Source organism: Trachypithecus francoisi, unplaced genomic scaffold (assembly GCF_009764315.1).
Source record: "Trachypithecus francoisi isolate TF-2019V2 unplaced genomic scaffold, Tfra_2.0 Lachesis_group8, whole genome shotgun sequence".
Classification (NCBI taxonomy): Eukaryota; Metazoa; Chordata; class Mammalia; order Primates; family Cercopithecidae; genus Trachypithecus; species Trachypithecus francoisi.
The window spans coordinates 15042476-15063888 of NW_022681473.1; the positions used below are offsets into that span (position 1 = coordinate 15042476).

The window sequence follows — 21413 nt, forward strand, 5'->3', positions numbered from 1 at the left end:
AAGGTAAGAAGAATCAGAGAAATTCCCACTGCACCTGTGCTTCAGAGAACCCCACAGAGATGTTGGCTGAGCAGTGGCTGAAGGAGGCAACAAGTGGCAGAGTGAAAAGCATGTCGGCCACTAGAGTCTAAACAGTTTCTGTTTACATCCTATCTGCCATGAACAAGGCATTGGGAAGACAACGGCTGCTTGATCATTTTTTAAGCTTAAGCCTGACGTCTAGGGACAATGTAAGATGCAGAAAATGTGTCTCTGGCCACTCCACCTTCCTTGGCCTTAGCCATTCCCATAATTCTGTTTCCAGGTTCTCAAGTGCTCTCTCTCCATTTTAACCCATGCTCTGAGAGAGGTCTCAGACATTTCCCTTCTGAAGGAGATGACTGGCAATGCTTTATGTGAAATCTCTTCTCAAATAATTTAAAATTTAACAGGGCTGAAGCCTAGATAGAAAGAATCTGAGACCACAGAGGGACTCATAATTCTCTTAATCAACCTGCTCCCCCATTTTTCAGATGGAGAAATTGAGATACAGAACAAGGAAACTGTTTTATGGAAGGACACTCAGCTGACCGGGGACCATCACCACCCAACATTTCCTATCATATCCTATAGTCTCCAAGAAAAGGTCAGGCAGACTAATTTAAAGCAAAGAAAATTTAAACAAAGAATAAGGATTTAAGATGGACTCGGGCTCATTCTTGGCTACTCAAAAATCATGCTGTATTGCTCATATTCACTGCAACCAAAATAAGGTAATATCTGCCAACTCGCACTTACCAGGGAAGAACTGTGGCTTTTCTTCTCCCCTTCTTGTACCAAGTAGTGTGGTCCCCAGAATATCTCATTCGTGTTTGGGGCAGAAAAGGCTGGGAGGCCCTCCTGAGGCCCACTAGAAAGGTCATGCTACCAACAAGTCCCTTCTTTGACAGCTCCTGAGGACCTGGATCCTGATAGTGGAGTTCTCCTTGAAGGGCAGCGTGTGTTGGCAGACACTTGAGAAAGGTAATGGGAGGAGCCGGGCTGAGTGCCTGGCCATGAGACCAGGCAGGATGCAGATGGGTGCTACCATTGCTGTTCCCGTGTGAGCTGGATGTCCAAGGTGTCTCTTCAGAAGACCTTGTTATTCTCCTTTTAGGTACTATAGCTACATTCAAAACATCCCAGTAGATGGTGTTTCCTGGTTTCAGTAATCTGGATTTCCCTTAAGCATGTATATCCGAAAGCAGATTTTTTTAAAGCTTGAGGCATAATTGCTATATAAAAAACTTATAGTTATTTAATATATACATTTTGGTGAGTTTGGACATACACATATCATATATCTGTCATCTACAAAAATTTTCCAATGTTCTTTTGTGGGTTTTCTTTTTTGTTGTTTTCTGGGTTTGTGATTTTGGGTTTGGTTGCTTGATTGGCCTTTTGGTTGCTTGATTGGCATGAGATCTATTGTTAACTATAGGTATTATGTTGTACAAGATGACCAGAACTTATTCATCTTGCATAACTGAAACTTTCTGCTGATTGAACAATTCTCCTATTTCTTCCTCTCCCCAGTGGAGACAATCACCATGCAGCTCTCTGCTTCTATGAGCTTGACTTAGGTTGGTGCAAAAGGTATTGTGGTTTTGCCATTGGGAAAAATGGCAAAAACTGCAATTCGTTTTGCACCAACCTAATATTTTTAGATACCTCATATAAGTGAAATCATGCAATATTTGTCCTTCTGTGACTTGCTTATTTAACTTAGCATAATGTCCTCTCAGTAAATCCATGTTGTCAACAATGGTGGGATTTCCATTCCAGAACTAAAATAACTGAACTAAAAGAATCACAGGTTTTTTATTTGAATGAGTTCACACACGATATAGCAGAATGTAAGGAAATATGGGCACCCATTTACAATCAGGTAACTTCCCTATTGTCAACTTTTCTAAAAATGTCCTAATTGAACCCCGACTCATCTTCCATACCTAAATGGAAGGCATTTTTTAACTTTTCCGGAGCTCCATTTAGAGACGAAAAGGTAGATAATGTTCCATATACAACATGAGGTTTCATGACCACTAGTTCCTACAGTCCTTTCACTTAGCCCTGCCTTCTTGAATATAAATCTGCAAATACTTGTTTAGAATTTAATCAAAAGGAGGCATTAATTTTTTTTTCTTCTACCTGGCAACTTATTCTCTTAGTAGCCCCTTTCCGTTCATTGTGTACATCCCGACTTCTGGTAGATTCTAAGAGAGCAAATAACTCCTTAGTATACTGCTTTTATTCACACAGATGCAATATTGTCTTTTACAACCGGGGAGAATTTTATATCACTGATTCAAGCTTTCTAACATTTCTTTAACATTTTTTACACCACCTGTAACACAATTGACACATATACTATTTATCAACCATCCCCCTTAGTGAAGTTATCAATTTTAAGCCTGGGTTTCCCCAACCAGACAAAAAACTATTAAAGGGATAAAATATTTCTTGTGAAAATTACAATATGTACTTTAATATATCCTGTCTTCTAGAATAAACGTAATGTCTTTAAAGATTCAGATGTGTTTTATTTTACTATAAGTAACCTTCCATTGAATATCCTTTGGCTACCTGCATGCTGAGTCTCCCACCTTTCACATATCTTCTTCCCATTTAAAGTCTTGTAACTGGAATTCCATGTTTGACACAGCATTTTTGTCTGGCTGAGTTTAAAATCATCCTAGGTTTGTAAGATACTGTCACCCTCTCCCCACCTTTCCCCTTCCACGATTGTTTATATCATTCACATACAGGGGATCCTGGGTTTGTTGTTGTTTTGGTTTTGGGGTTTTATTTATTTATTTATTTATTTTGTAATCTAGGAGACGGAAAAGAAGTTTGAGTTCCAGGTATAAAAATTTGTTTAAATGAAGAAAAGATTAATAGATGGGGCCCATTCTCTTCCAGTGCCTTGGGTTTGATTGAGACAAGGCCCCTGTGATTAGAGAAGTAAAGATCAAGGACAGACAGATTTTGTGAGGCTTTGGATGCGGGCTGAGCTGCTGGAGAGCATACGGACCCAGGATAGGCAAGGATAACCCTCCTGCCTATCCCCATGTGGAATGCAGCAATGTTCTGCCTCCCTGAGGGAAATAGCTTTGAGAACACAGAGAGTCAATGTCTATGATACAGACACTGAGCACACCATTATGGGCAGTGGGAATGGTATAACTTTGCTAAGTGGATTTTTAGTCATGCCATATGACGAGAGACAGCTGTAATAGGTAGGGAAGAAAAAGAACAGGGCACATATCCACAAGTGATAGCAATTGACTGACACGTTATTGTAGGCATTGTTTAGAAGTTTGTATGAGGCCTTCTTGAGACCTACTAACAGAATGTGAAGGAATACCTTAGCAGGGTCAGTTTTACTAACTGGATCATCAAACGACCATAGTTTGATCATTAAAAATAAATGTAATCTAAATATTGAATCCTAAGTGATGATATAATTCTGAAGCGCATAGAAGTAAAGGGTACTAATGCTGATGTCGGTAACTCACCTTGAAATTATCAAAAAAAGGTGGTTTGATGAGTGAATTGATTGATGAATAAACTCCCGGATAGATTACATCTATGTAACCAAGTAAAGATAGCAAATATTAGCAATTACACAATCTCAGTACTGAGTATAGGAAATTTACTACACATTATTTTTCACATTTCTATATGATGAAAATCTTTCATTAAAAATTTTGCAAAAAAAACTACTCTTATAATCACAGACGGGTGAGGTGTGTCATATTTGGATTGCACAGGATTTAATTTCAAATCCTTTTGTCACTTGTCCTGGGAATCAAAACTCCCACTCCAATCTCTTTTCAGGTTGACTTTTCCTTGTCTTCCTTCCTCTCCCTGGAGCTAAAAGTTCTGGTTCTTTTTTATACCTAGTACCATAATATATTCATTTAAACATTGAGCGTGCTATAAATAGTGAGCGTCCAGAATGCTGACACTACAGAGTAGGTGGTTCTTGGGATTTTCCAAGTTTGGAGATGGTTAGGACAACTTGGCTCTATTGAGAATTTTTCTCAGGGACTCCTTCACTTCCTTGTTCCTCAGGCTGTAGATGAGAGGATTCAACATGGGGATGACTGCTGTGTAAAGCACAGACACTACCTGATTCTCCTCCAAAGACTGGCCCGAGTTACCTCTCAGGTACATGAAGATGAGGGTACCAAAGAAGAGTGACACAGCAGTGAGGTGGGAGGTGCAGGTGGAGAAGGTCTTGGCCCAGCTTCCAGCAGAGGGGATCCTCATGATGGACACAATGATAAACAGGTAGGACACCAAGATCACCACCATGGAGGCAGGGATGACAAAAATGGCGAACACAATAATCACCACTTCCTGAGTGTAGCTCTCCCCACAGGTCAGCTTTAACAGAGGAGGGAGGTCACAGAAAATAAAGTCAATCTCATTGGTTCCACAGAAGGAGAGAGTGAAGGCTGAGACTGTCCGCACCAAGGCACTGAAGAGACCAGCGACATAAGCTCCAGCCATAAGACTCAAGCAGGTCTGCTGTGTCATGATGGTGACATAAAGCAGGGGCTGGCACACAGCTAAGTAGAGGTCATAGGCCATGAGGGCCAAGAGGTAGCAGTCGATGGAACCAAAGAAGGTGAACAGGAAGAACTGGGCAGCACAGCGTGTGTAGGATAAAGCTGCCCCATGCTCCAGCAGCACTGCCAGTGTCTGGGGGACAGTGACAGATGAGTAGCAGATGTCCATGAAAGCGAGATGACTCAGAAGGAAATACATCGGGGTGTGGAGCCGGCGATCCATGCGGATCAGAATAATCATCCCTAAGTTCCCCAATAAGGTGATGAGATACATAAATAAAAACAAGAGGAAGAGAGGGAGTGCCCATTCAGGATTCTCAGTGAATGCAATAAGGAGGAACTCGGTCACCAAGGTGAGGTTCATCTCTGCCATGATGCCAGGGGTCCCTGAGACATGAAGAATGGGAAGCAAGTTAGGAAACTGCAAATAGATTTACCTGTATTCTTTTTTTTTTTTTTTTTTTTTTTTTTTTTTTTTTTTTTGAGGCGGAGTCTCTCTCTGTCGCCCGGACTGGAGTGCAGTGGCCAGATCTCAGCTCACTGCAAGCTCCGCCTCCCGGGTTTTACGCCATTCTCCTGCCTCAGCCTCCCGAGTAGCTGGGACTACAGGCGCCCGCCACCTCGCCCGGCTAGTTTTTGTATTTTTAGTAGAGACGGGGTTTCACCGTGTTAGCCAGGATGGTCTTGATCTCCTGACCTCGTGATCCGCCCATCTCGGCCTCCCAAAGTGCTGGGATTACAGGCTTGAGCCACCGCGCCCGGCCTTACCTGTATTTCTTGTTTACACTTATTGAACATGTACTCTGGACAAAATATGCCAGGTGTGCCAGGCGCACTGGCTCACACCTGTAATATCATCACTTTGGGAGGTGAGGCAGTCAGATCACTTGAGCCCAGGAGTTCAAGACCAGCCTGGCCAACATGGTGAAACCCCATCTCTACTAAAAATACAAAAAAAAAAAAATTAGCCATGCATGGTGATAAGCACCTGTAATCCCAGCTACTCAAGAGAATGAGGCACAAGAATCATTTGAGCCTGGGAGGTCAAAGCTGCAGTGAGCCGAGATGGCACCACTGCACTCCAGCCTGGGCAATGGAGTGAGAGCTGAGAGAGAGAGAGAATGAGAAAATGAGAAAATATTAAGCCTTTACCATGTGCCGAGCTCCAGGAGCATATGCTCTGACCAGGGAAGGCAGACAGGAGAGAGAGAGAGAGAGAGACTCAGGACCCATCAAGGGAATCCTGTGGCATAGAGTCATCTTAGCATGTTGAAAAAACAGATACAGGTAAACATTCTCAGAACAGGGGTGCACATTCTCCCACCTCTGTTGCTAAGTAGTTGTGTGAACTCTGCAAGCCAGATAGCCATTCTGAGCCAAAACTTCCTCATTGCTCCACTAAGTGTTGATACATGGGCTCTTGCCTACCAGGGGGATATCCATGTCAGGACTCTGTCCCTTTTTCTCCATGACCACAACTCCTCCCTGATATTAAGTCCTCTTCAACTCTCACCTAGGTTAGAACAACAGCCATGGAACCAATTATTCTGCCTGTCTATATATTTGCTTCTTGCAAATTATTCCTCCTCACTGTGGTCAGAGTGATAATTCTAAGATTTTAATTTGATCACATCTGATTCCCCTGTTAAAAATCCTGCCACAGTGCCCATCATGGACAGGATAATTTTGGAGGGTCCTTGTGATAATTTAATGCATCCACACAATTTGTAAAGGTCAAATCAGAGTAATTAGGTGTCCACCACCTTAAATATTTGTCTTTTTAATGCTTGAAATATTCAAATTATTTGCCTCTAGCTATTTTGAAATATGCAATAGATTACTGCAATCTAGGATGGGATATTTTTTAGAGTCCTCCACATATTGGAAATGCCCTCTGTGAGATCTCCTCTGCTTATTTCTTCATGCTCCTTTCTTGCTTCTAAATCCTGATAACCACAGCCACACTTCACCCTCTTATGCTTCTCTCCAGACATACTGAATTATTCGAGGCTTCTCTAATCTCCCCCAGGTTCTCCTACATCTCTGCATTTTCAGCAGGACAAACCCCTTCTGCCTAAAACACTTTCATTTTTGCATCCAACAAGTCCTTGCCAGCTCTTACCCTACCTTCAAACCTCAACCCAGATTCTGCACTTTCTACAGGAAAGCTCTCTCCTGTCCGCCTTCCCTGGTCAGAGTATGTGCTCCTGGAGCTCAGCTCATGGTAAAGCCTTTAAATATTAACTCATTTAATCCCCACAACCACTGCATGAGGTAGGAACTTTTCTTATCCTCATTTTACAGATAAAGAAACTGAGAAAGAAAGGGCTTAAGTATCATTCCCAAGGTTGCACAGCTCATACGTGGTAGAACTGTCATTAGGAACAAACCTGTACACGGAAGCTCTGTTTAGCTTATAACAAGATTTCACTGCATCGCCTGATCATTCCAACAGCCCCTACTCAGAAGGTGTCCACCATTAATTAAACAAACATAAATACCAGCTCTGCAGTCTGTTAATATCTGAAGACTGATAGAGGCTTTTGAACTAACAGTAAGTTCTTTGGCAGAGTTGTAGTGCAACAGGATAGAAAGGACATTGGACCATCTTTAAAACATAAGACTTTGGCAGCTATGCTTGTGTCAGATTGACCTATTGGAAAAAAAAAAAGATAATTAAAGGAAATTGGATCCGGTGATCTGAATGGGGCGGGAACCAAGAAAACCAGTCAGTTTCTTCACCTAAATTCCACATCTTTACCTGGCACATCCTCTTCTCTCTTTGTCCACTATTTTTCCTTAATGTCTAAAAGGTCATTTCTTGCCCACTGCTTGGAGAAATCCTAAGGGTGTAGGGGCAAAAGTATTGTGCTGAGCATCAGGAGGTCTGGATGGTTCTTGTTGCCCTCCCAGACCTGCTCAGTTATAACGCTAAGCAAATCTCCTGGAGCCACAGTGTCCTCTTCCCTCTTGCATTCTTCACACACATGCACACACAATGTATGAATCAATATGGGGACAATAATAACTTCACTGCCTGAAAGTCAGTCCCTGGACCCTACCATCCTCAAGATCCTTCTAGCCAGTTCTTTTCTGCCAAAGATGCCATTTTATTCTTTCTGTTTCCAGATCTGCAAAATCTGATTAGGATGTATTCTTCACTCTGGTTTTTGTTCAATTCCAGGCAGGGACAGCAGAGATTGTGGAACAGCCTCTTCCTGTGGGCTCCCAGCTCCAACAGAAATCTCTTTGAAGAAGACACTAATAATTGCTACAAAAGCTCTGAGGTCTCCAATCAATGGCTAAAGTGGTCTCTAAGGAAAGACAATTATTGCAAATGTGGGTTTCTCACTAGGCACCTAGTCCCTCTCATAGGAGGAGAAAAGACTTTCTTCCTGGTCACAGTTCTCAAAGCCCTGCCATACACCCATTGAGTGGGGTTTAAAAGGTCTGAATCCTAGTTCTGCATGGTTCCTTGAGGAGTTACATGTATCTAACCTTAATTTCTTCCATCAGAAAAATGTTAGAAATTATGCCCATTGCCACTTTCATCACTGTGGCCATATCCTGGAAGAAGGTGCTTTGGAAACACAGGACTTTGCTCCACATTATCCAGGAAGGCCAACTGGGTACCCTACACAGAAACCTCAGCAAGACACATCACGTCTTCTGTTTGCCCTCTCTGGGAGTCAAGTGCCTCATTAAAATCTCTCCCTTTTCTTTCTTTAAATGCAAATGAAAACATAGTGAAAACAAAAGCCTGAGATGTTGCCCAGAGGAGAAATTGGCAAGTTCGTCTTAGTGGCCTAGCTTTTGCCAGCTCTCTACATCTTTGACACAATAGTATTGTTTTAGCCACAAATTCATACGCATTTTGTTAAGTCATTGAATTTCGACATGTCTCAATTCAAAAAAAAAAAAAAAAAAAAGAAGATAAGAAAAACAGAATAATTGCCCTCTTTGGCAATTGATAACCAAGAGAAAATGGAACCATGTGGTTGATTGACTCGTCACTGTGCTAAGAGTTCTAAATGAGGGAATACTATTCCCTCTACTATGGGGATAGTAGTAAACAAGCAACGAGTAGGTAAGGTACTAGGGCAAGACTACTTACAGGTAGGGTAAACTGGGGAGGGCTTCCCAGAGGAGGCGGGCTTTGTCAGTTTGGACAGAACAGAGAGTGGGAGAACGATGGGCAAAACTCTTCAGGAAAGGGAGGGTCAGCATGACCAAATGCATATGGGCAGGAGAGCCCAAGGGCTACTCCAGGGACACTGAGTGACACTGCTCCTGACCTTGAGCCTGTCCACTACCATCTGACTCCATTGATTTCTCTGCTGAGAAAATCTTTTTTTTGTATTTCTCTTTTCCCAGTTCCAAAATCTTCCAAATCCCTATCCTACCCAATCCACTGAGATGCTAAAAATGTTTTATATGTTATTGTGCATAATAATCTAAATCTCTTTTTTTTTTTTTTTTAGACAGAGTCTTACTCTGTCACCCAGGCTGGAGTGCAGTGGCGTGATTTTGGGTCACTGCAACCTCCGCCTCCCAGGTTCAAGCAATGCTCATGCCTCAGCCACCCGAGTAGCTGGGATTACAGGGTGCACCACCATGCCCAGCTAATGTTTTGTCTTTTTAGTAGAGTCGGGGTTTCACTGTGTTGGCCAGGCTGGTCTTGAACTCCTGGGCTCAAGTGATCTGCCTGCCTCAGCCTCCCAAATTTCTGAGATTATAAGCATGAGCCACTGTGCCCGGCCTTAAATCTTTAAGCTCTAAATAGTTTCAGTTTAGACCTTGCATTGGAAGTCCTTACATTTCATTATGAAGATATCCTTTAAGATACTTTCCTCAACAAAGGAGAAACTTTTCTCTAATAGAGAAAAATTAAGTCAAACAACAGTACACTTCTTTTTTTTTTCAAGTTCTAACATACCAGATAAGGATTCAATACTAAAAGAAGTCTGAGAAGCTGGGTTAAATGAAGTGAAACAACTATCTTTACTAGAAAATTTTTCAAAGATTTTAGTATGATAATTTCCTTCATAAATCTCCAAAATGAACTGTATATTATGCAGCAGTTCTCAAAAGTATTTGACCATGGGGTGCTTAGTTAGCTCCTGTGTTGTGATGAGCGCCCCACAAATTCAGCAGCACACAACAATAAGCATTTATTCTCACACTCATAGGTCTGTGGTCAGCCAGGATTTAGTTTATTTAGGCTGGGCTTAGGCTCGGCTAACTTGGCCAAGCTGCAGCTTGATTCACAATCTGTTTTAAGTGCCTCTCCTCATCTTTGGGTCAGCAAGCTATGCAGGGCATGTTCCTCTAAAAATGGCAGAATCACAAGCAGACAAAGCCCCATTACACAAGAACATTTTAAGTCTTTGCTTGCATCAGGTCTACTCACGTCCCACCAGTCAGGGCATGTTCCTCTAAAAATGGCAGAATCACAAGCAGACAAAGCCCCATTACACAAGAACATTTTAAGTCTTTGCTTGCATCAGGTCTACTCACGTCCCACCAGTCAAAGCAAGCCACATGGTCAAGCTCAACATCCCTGAGCAAGGAAGTTTATCCTACTCACAGTAGGAGAGGAGTAAATTTTATTTTATGAACAATGATCCAATATTCCTATTGTCCATAAATACTCTTATTCTACCCTCTCAAATCACATACAAAATATACTTATCATCACCCTAAGCTCCCCCTACCCCGGCCTATAAACTTCAACAAATTACATCAAGATCAAAGTCTAGGATCTTATGATCTCCATCAGGTCCAGGTGCAGCTCCCCTTGGTTTAGAGAATTATGAACTACAAAAACAAGTCATACATCTGCCCACAAATACCCAAAATGTATTGTTGAACAGGCAGAATAACCACAATAAACACTCCCATTAGAAAAGAGGAAGAATGGCAGGCACATGACAATGGTGAGTCCACAGTAATTCTGAAATGCTACTGGTAAAATGTTGCTATGCCCTCCCACCCTGGGATAGAAAATATGTCTTGTTAGGCCCTGAATCTGCTCCCTTGGCTGAGGGGGTGGGGTTCAGGGGATCAGGAAGAAGCTCTCAGCTTAGTATTCCTTGTGGCTCTTAAAAATACCATGACCATGATGATTTTTTCATACCCAGATACTTTAATCTTAACTGTAAACAGCTTTTATTTTTTAACTTGTCCCTTTTAACCAGTAATTTTTTTTACCACTTACAGTTTACTAGACAGAAGGCATTATGAATTTTGGATAAAAGTATTGGGGCATGTGGGGAAAGTAGGGATAGTTAATGGGTACAAAATAATAAAATGAATAAGACCTAGTATGTGATAGTACAACAGGGTGACTACAGTCAATAATAATTTAATTGTACATTTTAAAATAATTAAAACAGTATACTTGGATTGTTTGTAACACAAAGAATTAAGATGATGGATATCCCATTTACCCTGATGTGATTATGATGCATTGCATGGTTGTATCAAAATATCTTATATACCCCATAAATTTATGCACCTACTATGTATCCACAAAAAATTTTTTTAAAAGTCTTACAAATACGAGTTCTGGGTCGGATTGCTTGGGTTTGAGTACTGGCTCCACCATTTTCTGGAGCCAGGGTTCTTGGTAAATATGTAAAATCTCTTGGTATTTCAACTTCCCCATCTATAAATTGGCAATAATAACACTAACCTCAAAAAGGCATGCAGAAAAGTAAATAAAGAGAGAAAATAAAAACACGCTTCGCTAATGTACCCTGATAGTTAGTAATCAGGATGGTGTTTCCCATACAGTTCCCAAATTTAATCGTTCTTCTGCTTCCTGGTCTGAATCTACACACATTCAATGACATCGTAGAGCTTATAACAACCGTTACTTTAAGATAGCTATAAAACTTTCTGTCTACATTTTAATGAATGTAGAACACACTAATAATCATTGTGATGACCACAGGAATAGTCAACACCCCTGTGCCCACCGAGTGCCAAGGAATATGCCACACATTCCACATATAATTTCTCCCTTAAGGACAAAATTACAAATCATTCAAACAAAATATAACATTTTTAATCATATAAGGAAATACAGGAAATATCAGAGATAATGAAGCGTTCTTTCTCTGGATGGCAGTACTCTTAAATCTATTATGAAATTATCTCCTCATCATCTTTTCATTCCGTTTTGCTCAATGTTAATGTTCTATGGATGTTAGCCTTCCCTGTTGTCGTCATTACATAAGGGAATTTCAAATATTTATCAATATTTTCCCCCATTACGGTATGGAATTCTTTTGTTGATATTCAGCCTCTGTCTTTCATTGCTTCCCCTAGAGCCAGACTTTATGGAAAACTTCTGCCTGGAAAATTCTCTACCTCTAGGGGCCTGGTTCCATGCCTAGAATGCATGAACACCTGCAAATGATACTGAGAGCCCAGATGGTTAGTACAACAGAAGAGGTTGTTGAGTGTTTTGCAGAGCTATGAAGGTAATTAGAACAACTTGGCTTTATTAAGAGCTTTCCTCAGGGCCTCCTTTGCCTTTTTGCCCTCAGGCTATAAAATTGGAATGGTCAGCCTGGGGTTCACTACTGTCTAAAACATGGTCACGGCCCTCTCCCCTAGAAGGGATTGCCTACTGCTGCACACATAGACCAAAGCTGTAGTCTCAACAATCAACCGAACTGCAGTTCTTCATGAGGAAAAGGCAGAGAAACGTTGAGGAATCTTTGCCTAGAGACCTGATTTGCAGGTGTTTAACGGGCTTCGTGATGAACAGGTCAGAGAACAGGCTCAAAACTAGTCTGGACAGAATCATATACAGAGCAAAGTGGAAAATCAGCAGCTGCTGGAGGAAGCTATCACCCAGTTCAGGGTCAGCAGCAATGGAGGTCACAGAAAGCAAAACACATAGATGAGGCCATGAAAGGAGAGTGAGCAGGTGACGTGTATACACTGGATTACAGGTTGTCAAACCCTCTACAATATGCAGTCACCAGCTTCTGCCAGACACATCTTGGGAGTTGTGATGGTGTCAGAAAGTAGGGGTTGACAGTACCATAAAATAATCATAGACACATCTGAAAATCTATTACTATCTACTATTTCCAAAGATTGTCAATTTCAGTCAAATACTATTCTGAGATTGTAAGTGCTAGTTTCCCACCACCGAGTCCCAAAACCACCACCCCTCAATATCCCATGCTCCTTACAGCCATTGTTTGAGCTCCATGATTCAGAAAGCAGTGATTACTTGTCATATGCTTTTCTTAAGGAGTGGGCTTGATACATCATGGAATAAAAGAACTAATTGAACTTCTAAATAGATTTTTAATGCGTATTAATATGTCCGTTTTTATGCTGCTGATAAAGACATACCCAAGACTGGGAAATTTACAATGAAAAAAAGGTTTAAAGGACCCACAGTTCCACGTGGCTAGGGAGGCCTCACAATGACGGCAGAAGGTGAAAGGCACATCTTACATGGTGACAGGCAAGAGAAAGAATGAGAAGTGAAAGGAGTTTCCGCTTATAAAACCATCAGATCTCATGAGACTTATTCACTACCAAGAGAACAGTATGGGGGAGACCACCCCCACGACTCATTATCTCCACTGGGTCCCTCCCATAACACATTATGGAATTACGGAAGCTACAATTCAAGATGACACAGCCAAACCACATCATAATGCATTCAAGAAATAATCATTTTGACAGCAAAGCTTTTAATTGCAAGAGACACAATGTAGAAGGATACAAGGCTTTCTTTGGAATTCCCAAAAATGAATCTTAATTTAACAGCAATCGTGAAAGACAGGAAGCAGAGAGTTTAAACCATTGGGCATAAAATTCGCACTATGATAAAGAGTTGTTTTCTTACTTGAAGAAAAAATGTTATGTGTAGGCTGGAGAGGAGAAGTTCAGAGGATATCACAGTTAGATTATAGATGTTGCCTGGTTCCTTAAGAAGGAGTCAATTGCCCCAGTACTCCCCAAACCTGAGTGAGGGAGTCTGTAAATGATACACGTCCTCATCTCATTTTTAGAAGCATCTGGAAAAAGGGATACTCATGCCTCACTTCCTAGGATAATTTATGGCAAGCCATCTAGAGATTCTGTGCATTCACCATGGCAGGAAAGCAACATACCAACGTGGTTGATGGAGGTTTCTAAGCAGAGGGACAAAGATAATTTCACAGAATCCTGGCACCTCCATATTAAAAACCGAGAGGGTTCAAAAGCCAAAGGAACCTGAGGGCCATAAAAAGAGAATGCATCATATATGTTTCTTAAAAGAGAATCCATGGCTTGAACATGGATGGCAACAGCAGATGGGAACAATGGCAATAAGAACCGGAAGAAGCCGGGCGCGGTGGCTCAAGCCTGTAATCCCAGCACTTTGGGAGGCCAAGACGGGCGGATCACGAGGTCAGGAGATTGAGACCATCCTGGCTAACCCGGTGAAACCCCTTCTCTACTAAAAAATAAAAAAAATTAGCCAGGCGAGGTGGCGGGCGCCTGTAGTCCCAGCTACTCGGGAGGCTCAGGCAGGAGAATGGCGTGAACCCGAGAGGCGGAGCTTGCAGTGAGCTGAGATCCGGCCACTGCACTCCAGCCTGGGCGACAGAGCGAGACTCCGTCTCAAAAAAAAAAAAAAAAAAAAAAAACCAGAAGAAAAAAAACAAAACAGCTTTCTTTCTACAGACAACAGTGAGAACAGGGAAATTAGTTATACTAAATGTCCCACTCCTGATGCCAGTGTGATACGTAAGGCCCCTGAGAATTTAGATCACATCCTGGAAAAAGAAGGGAACAAAAAGGAGAAGAAGAAGAGGAGAAATGAGAAAAAAATTTTGAATTGACGGTTTAAATCCTGAATGGGTTATGTTTAAAACTGAAAGTGACTGAGTTGCCTTGGTTTGGAAAAGATTCATTTTACCTTCAGTGGAAAAGATTGAATTCAGTTAAAATGAAATTTTAAGAAGTTATTTTTGTTGCACACCTGTATTGAGACTGTAAATTATAAACCTGCTACATTTCCCAGAGTTTAAAGCAAAAAATGCCACCAGGGGGAAAGAGAACCATGAAAAAGTTAAGAGGCACAAAAGATAGATATCTGCTCAATAAAAGTTCTAGGAGAATATAAAAAGAGGATGACAATATTTTTTAAAAAGGAGGAAATTTCTTTGAGCTTAAAAACAAATCTTAAGCCTTCAGATCCAAAGAGCTCACCAAGATTCTAATACCAGTAGTGAACAAAACATACTTCTGTACTCAAAGATTAAAAGAATCCATTACATGTTTCTGGAGAGGGGGAAAAAAACAACAAAACAAGTGACCTATATGAGGGCAAGAATGCCATCAAATTGTCATCCACTCTAGTGAATATTGGAAGCCAGAGGAAAGAAAAATGCTTTAAAAATCAGAGAAAATTATTTTGAATTTAGAATTTAATATCCAATCAACTCTCAGTCAAGTATGTGTTAATCATACAAGACACATTGTCTGACCACAATATAAGGCACACAGAAATTAATAAAGGCTAAAAAGAGTATCAATCATTTTGACATATTAAAATGGCCTGCTCAGTTACACTTGAGATAATGTGAGGCTCATCCTGAAATTGCAAACTATTTAAAAGTAATTGACATTGATATGTACATATTAAAACCTATGAATTGTAGCAACAACACTTAAGGGGGACAACTAGGCCTGGAAATGCATTTCTTAGACAATATGGAGAACAAAATAAATAAATAAAATATACACACAACCACAAGGAACTAAAGATAAATTTTAAAATATTTTAGTAGAAAGTAATCATATATAAGACAAATATTTTAATGGATTTGATAAACCAGGAGCTGGATTCTTGTAGTACCATAGACAAACTTATTGCCAGTCCAAAGGAAAAAAAGAGGCATTGAAAAAAAGCAGAAATAAATGCCACTAGAACTGGTTAATGAGAAAAACACAGTTTGTAGAGGTGATTTTAAATGATGAGAAGGAACACTTCACCCATACCAGATCAACACAATAATTAAATATGACCTGAAGCTACATATGTCCATGTGGGTGAATCTCAAAGCCGCCACATTGAACAAATTGCTGGCAATGTGAACATCAGAACAGTATGGCACCACAGATGTCAAGTTTGAAATTAAATACAAATAAACTGTTGCTTATTCTGGAGATGCAAATATGGAATGAAAACATAAAAGCATGTATAGGAATGTTAACAGCAAATTCAGGGTAGTGGTTAGCTCTGCAGGAGGAAAAAGGACTAGGATCAGAGACTGGAACACAAAGGATTTCAAGAATATCTTTACTGAGTTATTTTTGAAATCATACATAAAGCAAAATATTAAGATTTGACAAATCTGGATGGTGCGTACATGAGTGTTTATCATATGTCAGCTTTCATGAAAAGAAATCTATTATTTTAATTCAAGTCCAATAAACTCCCAAGACGATTTTTGCCAATGTTATTTGGTTGTCATGTTGATTGTATTGATGACTTCAAACAACAGCCTCCCTTTTAAATGCCTTTTGCAATGTGATGGCAGCTCCAGCCTTCAAGAGATAGACTCTATTTCCCCACCCTTAAATATTTGCTGGTTTTATGGTTTCATCCAATAAAATGCAGCTGAAGAGATGGTGTGCCGTTTCTGAAACTAGGCTTCAAGAGACCTCACACACTTCTATTTTGACTCTCGGACCTTTGCCATTGCCATGGGAACAGCTTGGGCTAGCCGGTTGGAGGATGAGACACCACATGGAGGAAAGCACAGTTGTTTCAGCCAAGGACTACCTACAGCCAGCCAACCTCCAAATATGTGAGAAAAACCTAACCAAGCTCCAACCTGATCCACAATTGACCGTAGATGCATGAGCCTACCCAGCTAACACCAGAAGCACTAGTCACTTTATAGTCAGTTGACCCATAGACGCAACTGAAAAATTAAGCAATAATAAATGCGTATTGTTTTAAGCCAATAAGTTATTATGGCAATAGATGACTGATATATTGATAAAATATGACAAGCTGATCTAAAAGTTTATCTAGAACCCAAGATGCATAAGAAAAGCAAATAAATTTTTGAAAAAGAATAATGAGATATTTTGCCCTGTCAGATACCAAAATACACCCCAAAGTTTCAGCAATTAAAGAAATGGAGTTAAATAATACTTTAGAGTTAAAATATATCTGTGGAACAGAAAAGTACTAAAAACAAACTCAAGTAAATATAGAAATATATGAAAATGAAGTGTCAAATTCAGGGGTAAAGAAACTAATAAATAATATTTTAACAGTTGGCATATCAAGAAATAAATTATGTGTCTGATTAATTTCACTTGAGATAATGGCCTCCAGTGTCATCCATGTTGCTGCAAATACTGCATATTCTCACTTACAAGTGGAAGGTAATAAGGAAGCCAACATGTACACATGGACACAGAATGCAGAATGACTGACAATGGAGACTTGGAAGGGTGAGGGAGTGGGAAGTGGGGTAGACGATGAGAATATTAATGGCACAATGTATGATGTTCAGGTGATGGATACCCTAAAAGCCCTGACTTTACCACTGTACAATCTATTCATGTAACAAAATTGTACTTGTAACCCATATATGTATACAAATAAATAAGGTGTGAAATCAATTACTTTTTTTATTTACAAAAATGAAAGAGAATGTTTTATAAACCTATAAAAGGTAGAGAAGGGTGACAGGAAAGCTGGTGTTTTTCATCACAGAACTAAAGATGAACCTGGCCCAGGTGTTGACGAAGCTTTAGGAAAGACCCGGCAAGTGAAATGGCAACAGTCCAGGAATGATACTCCCATGGCAAACAGGTGAACCAGCAGATAAGTGACAACATGTGGCAGTATGTGAGCTGCAGCAGCCTCCCTGTCCTCCCCACCCCCAACTCCTGGCCCCCTGCACCAATCTTCAGAGCATGAAAAGAATATGGTTCTGACTTCATTTCTTTCCTCCTTTCAAATCTCATGCAAAATGTCTCCCGCAGCCCACAGTGAACCAAACTATGCAAAAAATAAAACTGTGGGAAATGGGGCTCCACCGTGAATAAATTAACCCAAATAAATGAGCAATTCCACCTCTAACCATTTATCATCAGGAGGCTGAGCTTGAGTACATAACCAGTCACATTCAAAGATGTCTATTGCAACATTGTTTGTTATTGGAAAAAATTCGGGAAATAAGTGAATACTCTGCAGCCTTTAACTAGAAGATACACTTGCAATTAACAAGTTACAATGACATCCATAATTGTAAAGTAAAATGGCAAGTTGCAGAAGATGATATAAAAATGACACAATTTTTGTTGAAATACAAAAAGTAAATAAATGTTTGATGAGTATAAAAAGATTCATACAAAACTAATAGGAGTTACTTCTGGGTGAGAAGATTGGGAAACAGAGGTAAAAAGAAAGGAACCACTCTCCCTTTTTTACTTTGTATGTATCCTTTCATTTTATTATAATAAAAAATGTGTTATTTTTGTAATAACTCCAATTAAGCCTTTAAAAGAAAGAGACTACCTAAAAATATAAATCGTGGGATTGATAAAATGCTAACAAAAATATTTGAGAATCCTAGGCTGTGCACTCAATGTATTTAACCAGATCTCATCTATTGCAATAAATAAAGTTAGTAGCAATCACCATTATCATTATATGGTTAGTCCAAGGACACTTTTTGGTGACCCACCGTCTCTGCCTCTTCCCTGCAAGCTGAAAGACATCAGAGAAGCAATTTGTAAATATAGAGAAACCTGGGTAGCAGTTCGTCATTTTCTTGTGCTGAATAAACAGCAGAATTCCTTTGTTCAATCTGATAACTTTTGAAGGTACATAATTTTATAAATGTCAAATACTCAGATGAAGGAATTTCCCAAAAGATGTGCTCACTGAGGTGCTTGGGAGCAGGGAATGTCTTTAAAGCATTACTCAATCCAGTGCCTGGGGTCAAAGAACATTTAATCCCTCCTTGGCACTGCTAATGATACCTGGCCCCTTCAGTCAACAAATACTCATTTACTGTCCACTGAGTGTCAGGTAGTGGACTGGAAGTGCGGGAAACAGCAGGGAGCAAGTTTCACATGGATCCTGCCCTGTTGAAACCTTTAAGGCCCATTGGGGAAAACAGACATCAAACAAGTAACAATAAGTGGTTTGTGTGTTTCAAAAAAACAGCAGAGAGGGTACTGCAGGAGCAAACAATTAGCCAACTTAGTCTATTTGGGGAATCAGAGAACAGCTCAATAATGTCTACACAATTTATTAGACGGCTCTGAATGTGGGAGAGACTGTTTCCTAAACAGTCCCTTCACAAAAGGGATCAAAGAGTCACGAAGCCACAGAAGGTAATATTAAATGATCAGGAACAGTTTTAAATACAACTCCAGAAAGAAACACAATTTGTCTTTCACTCCGTAGGCATTAAGCATGTGTCAGATGCCAGGAACCATAATGTATGTGTCTAACCTGCAGGACTACATTCACTCACTTGTCATTTAGTCCACAAATATTTACTGGGCACTTATTATCTTCCAGGGACTGCTTAGGCACTGAGGGCACAGCAGAGAACCCTGCTGTTATGAACTTGCATTCTTATGGAGTGACAGAAAATAACATAAAAGGAAAACATATATTATAACAGATAGTGATGTGCTATGCAGAAAAATACAGCAGAAAAGGAAGTTATGGAGGTTGTTTTCTATTTTCAATAGGGTTATCAGAGAAAGCCTCATTAAAAAGCAATAAGCAAGCAAAGATTTTAAGGAATCAAGAGAGTAAGTTATACAGACATCTGGAGGAATAGCATTCTAGCAGAGGGAACAGCAAATGCAAGGGCCCTGAGGCAAGACCACGCCTGGGGAGTTTGAAGGACAGCAAGGAGTTCAGAGTCTAGCAGAAAAAGCAAGCATGCGACCAAGGAACTATTTTATAATTCAACTTGACAAGTGATGATGCAGGAATTTTTGGCTAATTAAGAGCAGCCATGGCAAAATTCTAGTGTTGGGCTATCGAGAGAATGTTTGATATTGCTGAAAGCACCTGGGCAGCAAGGTCAATGTGAAAGAGTCACTGCGCACGTGACAAGTAAAAAAGGTTTGCTTTGGCAGCATTAGGATGGGTGTGGACCAGGTGAACCTGATCAGTTTCCTCACCTGAAACCCATCTCGCCTTTCCCTGAAGAATCGCTTTCCCTCCTTGTTCATTGTTCTCTCTCTGCTCATGACCTCGGCGCTTTCACTGATTGTAATCTCAAGGTGAGGACATAGAAAAAGAGCACTGCATGGGCAACCAGACATGTGGTTCTTTATTCCCACCTCCTACCCCATCCCCACCACCATCCTGGACTAGCTGTGTGGTCCCAGGTAAGTCTCATATCACTCTGGGCTTCCATATCCTCATCTGTTTTTCTTATTAGCTCCTCAAAGCAATAGGAACTAATCATAATTTAGCCACCAAAAGACAGGAAGCCAGAAAGATTTAATTTTATCATTCTCTTCTCCTCCTCTTTCACTTCCCATAAATCCCTCCATGTGCATCCCCACAACCCCCGCAAGCGGAGGCAAGGTGGGGGAATATCCTCTGTCTGCAGGCTCCAGTTCCAGCATAAGACTCCACTAGTTTGCTCTGTCCCAACACTGTCAGAGCCAATCCGTGGCCAGTGTGGGTCTCCGAGGAGAGATTATTGCTGATATTGGGGTTATTTACATGCAAATAGCACCTTTTGTGTAGGAATAGAAAAGGTTTCTCTTCAATCTCCATTTCTAAAAGCCATGCACCCAGTTGGGCCATCACTAAGAATGGTTGAGGGAGCCTGAATTCTAATTCTGACTTGTCCCATGAGGAATCATCTATCTTCCAAGGTCCAGTTTCCTCAGTCAACCTAATGTCATGAATCACAGACTCCGCCACCCTCACCCTTGCAGCTGTGGCCTGGGGAACAGCCCTCCCCCCTCCAACCCCCCATCCCCACCCCGGCTATTCACCTAGCATTGGTAGAGTGGAAACTGATCCACCTAGGAAAAGGCAAGGCCCATTGTAGCCTCTAGTTTGCCCTCCCTGGAGTCAGGCACTTCATCAGGTTTCTCCTTTAATCTTTAACACAAGAGAAACCTTAGGGAAAAATAAATAGGACAAGTCCACTGCCCAGAGAAGCAACTGGCACAGACAGCAAGTTGGCATGACCTTTACCAGCTCTCTGCAGCTGAGAAATTGTGGCAATTATTCTTAGCATCAGATGCATATGCATTTTTTATGAGTCTCAAAATGTCCACACAAGAAAAAGGAAGGGAGCAAGGTCAGGAGGAAACTCCTTTGACAAAGGTAGGCCAGGAAGGGGACAGGTGGGAGCTATCTGCACATTCAGTCATTTCTCATTTTTGATTGAGAAAGATGGTCTAGAGACCAGGGCTGAAATTTATACACACACAACACACACATACAGAGATACATACACATATTTCCTGCCTTCAAACATTTTATACTCTACTGTTAAGAAGTAAGTCATGTATGTAATCAATCATTCCCACGCCAGGATAAAATTCAGGGGAGATGATTTCCAAGGAAGTGGCATTTGAGCTGAACCTTAAAATTAAAATTCGAGCAAGACACTTAAAATTGCACATTCCCCATTCTCCTGATCCCGCGTTAATTTTCGCCGTAGGAATTGTCACCTTCTAACATAACATATAATGTACTTATTGTATTTATTGCCTACCTGCTTCACCCCTCTGTAAATTGCAGCCAAAGCTTCTCCCTCACTTTCTTTCCACCCCATC

The 21413-nt window shown here is 40.7% G+C and overlaps 1 protein-coding gene across 2 annotated transcripts in view; it reads right to left on the reverse strand.

Moving 5' to 3' along the window:
* Positions 1-2846: 2846 nt before the first annotated feature.
* Positions 2847-21413, reverse strand: part of LOC117080919 (olfactory receptor 9Q1) — a 152004-nt gene continuing 133437 nt past the window's right edge. The window contains exons 1-2 of one of the 2 annotated variants that reach the window (XM_033206367.1): positions 5748-5851; positions 3615-4982 (exon numbers count right to left, since the gene is read on the reverse strand). In XM_033206367.1, the coding sequence (XP_033062258.1) occupies positions 4033-4968 (936 nt within the window). In that variant the 5' untranslated portion in view covers positions 4969-4982; positions 5748-5851 and the 3' untranslated portion in view covers positions 3615-4032. Of the gene's footprint in view, positions 4983-5747; positions 5852-21413 lie in introns of those variants that run through there. The other variant, XM_033206366.1, reaches the window with a different exon arrangement.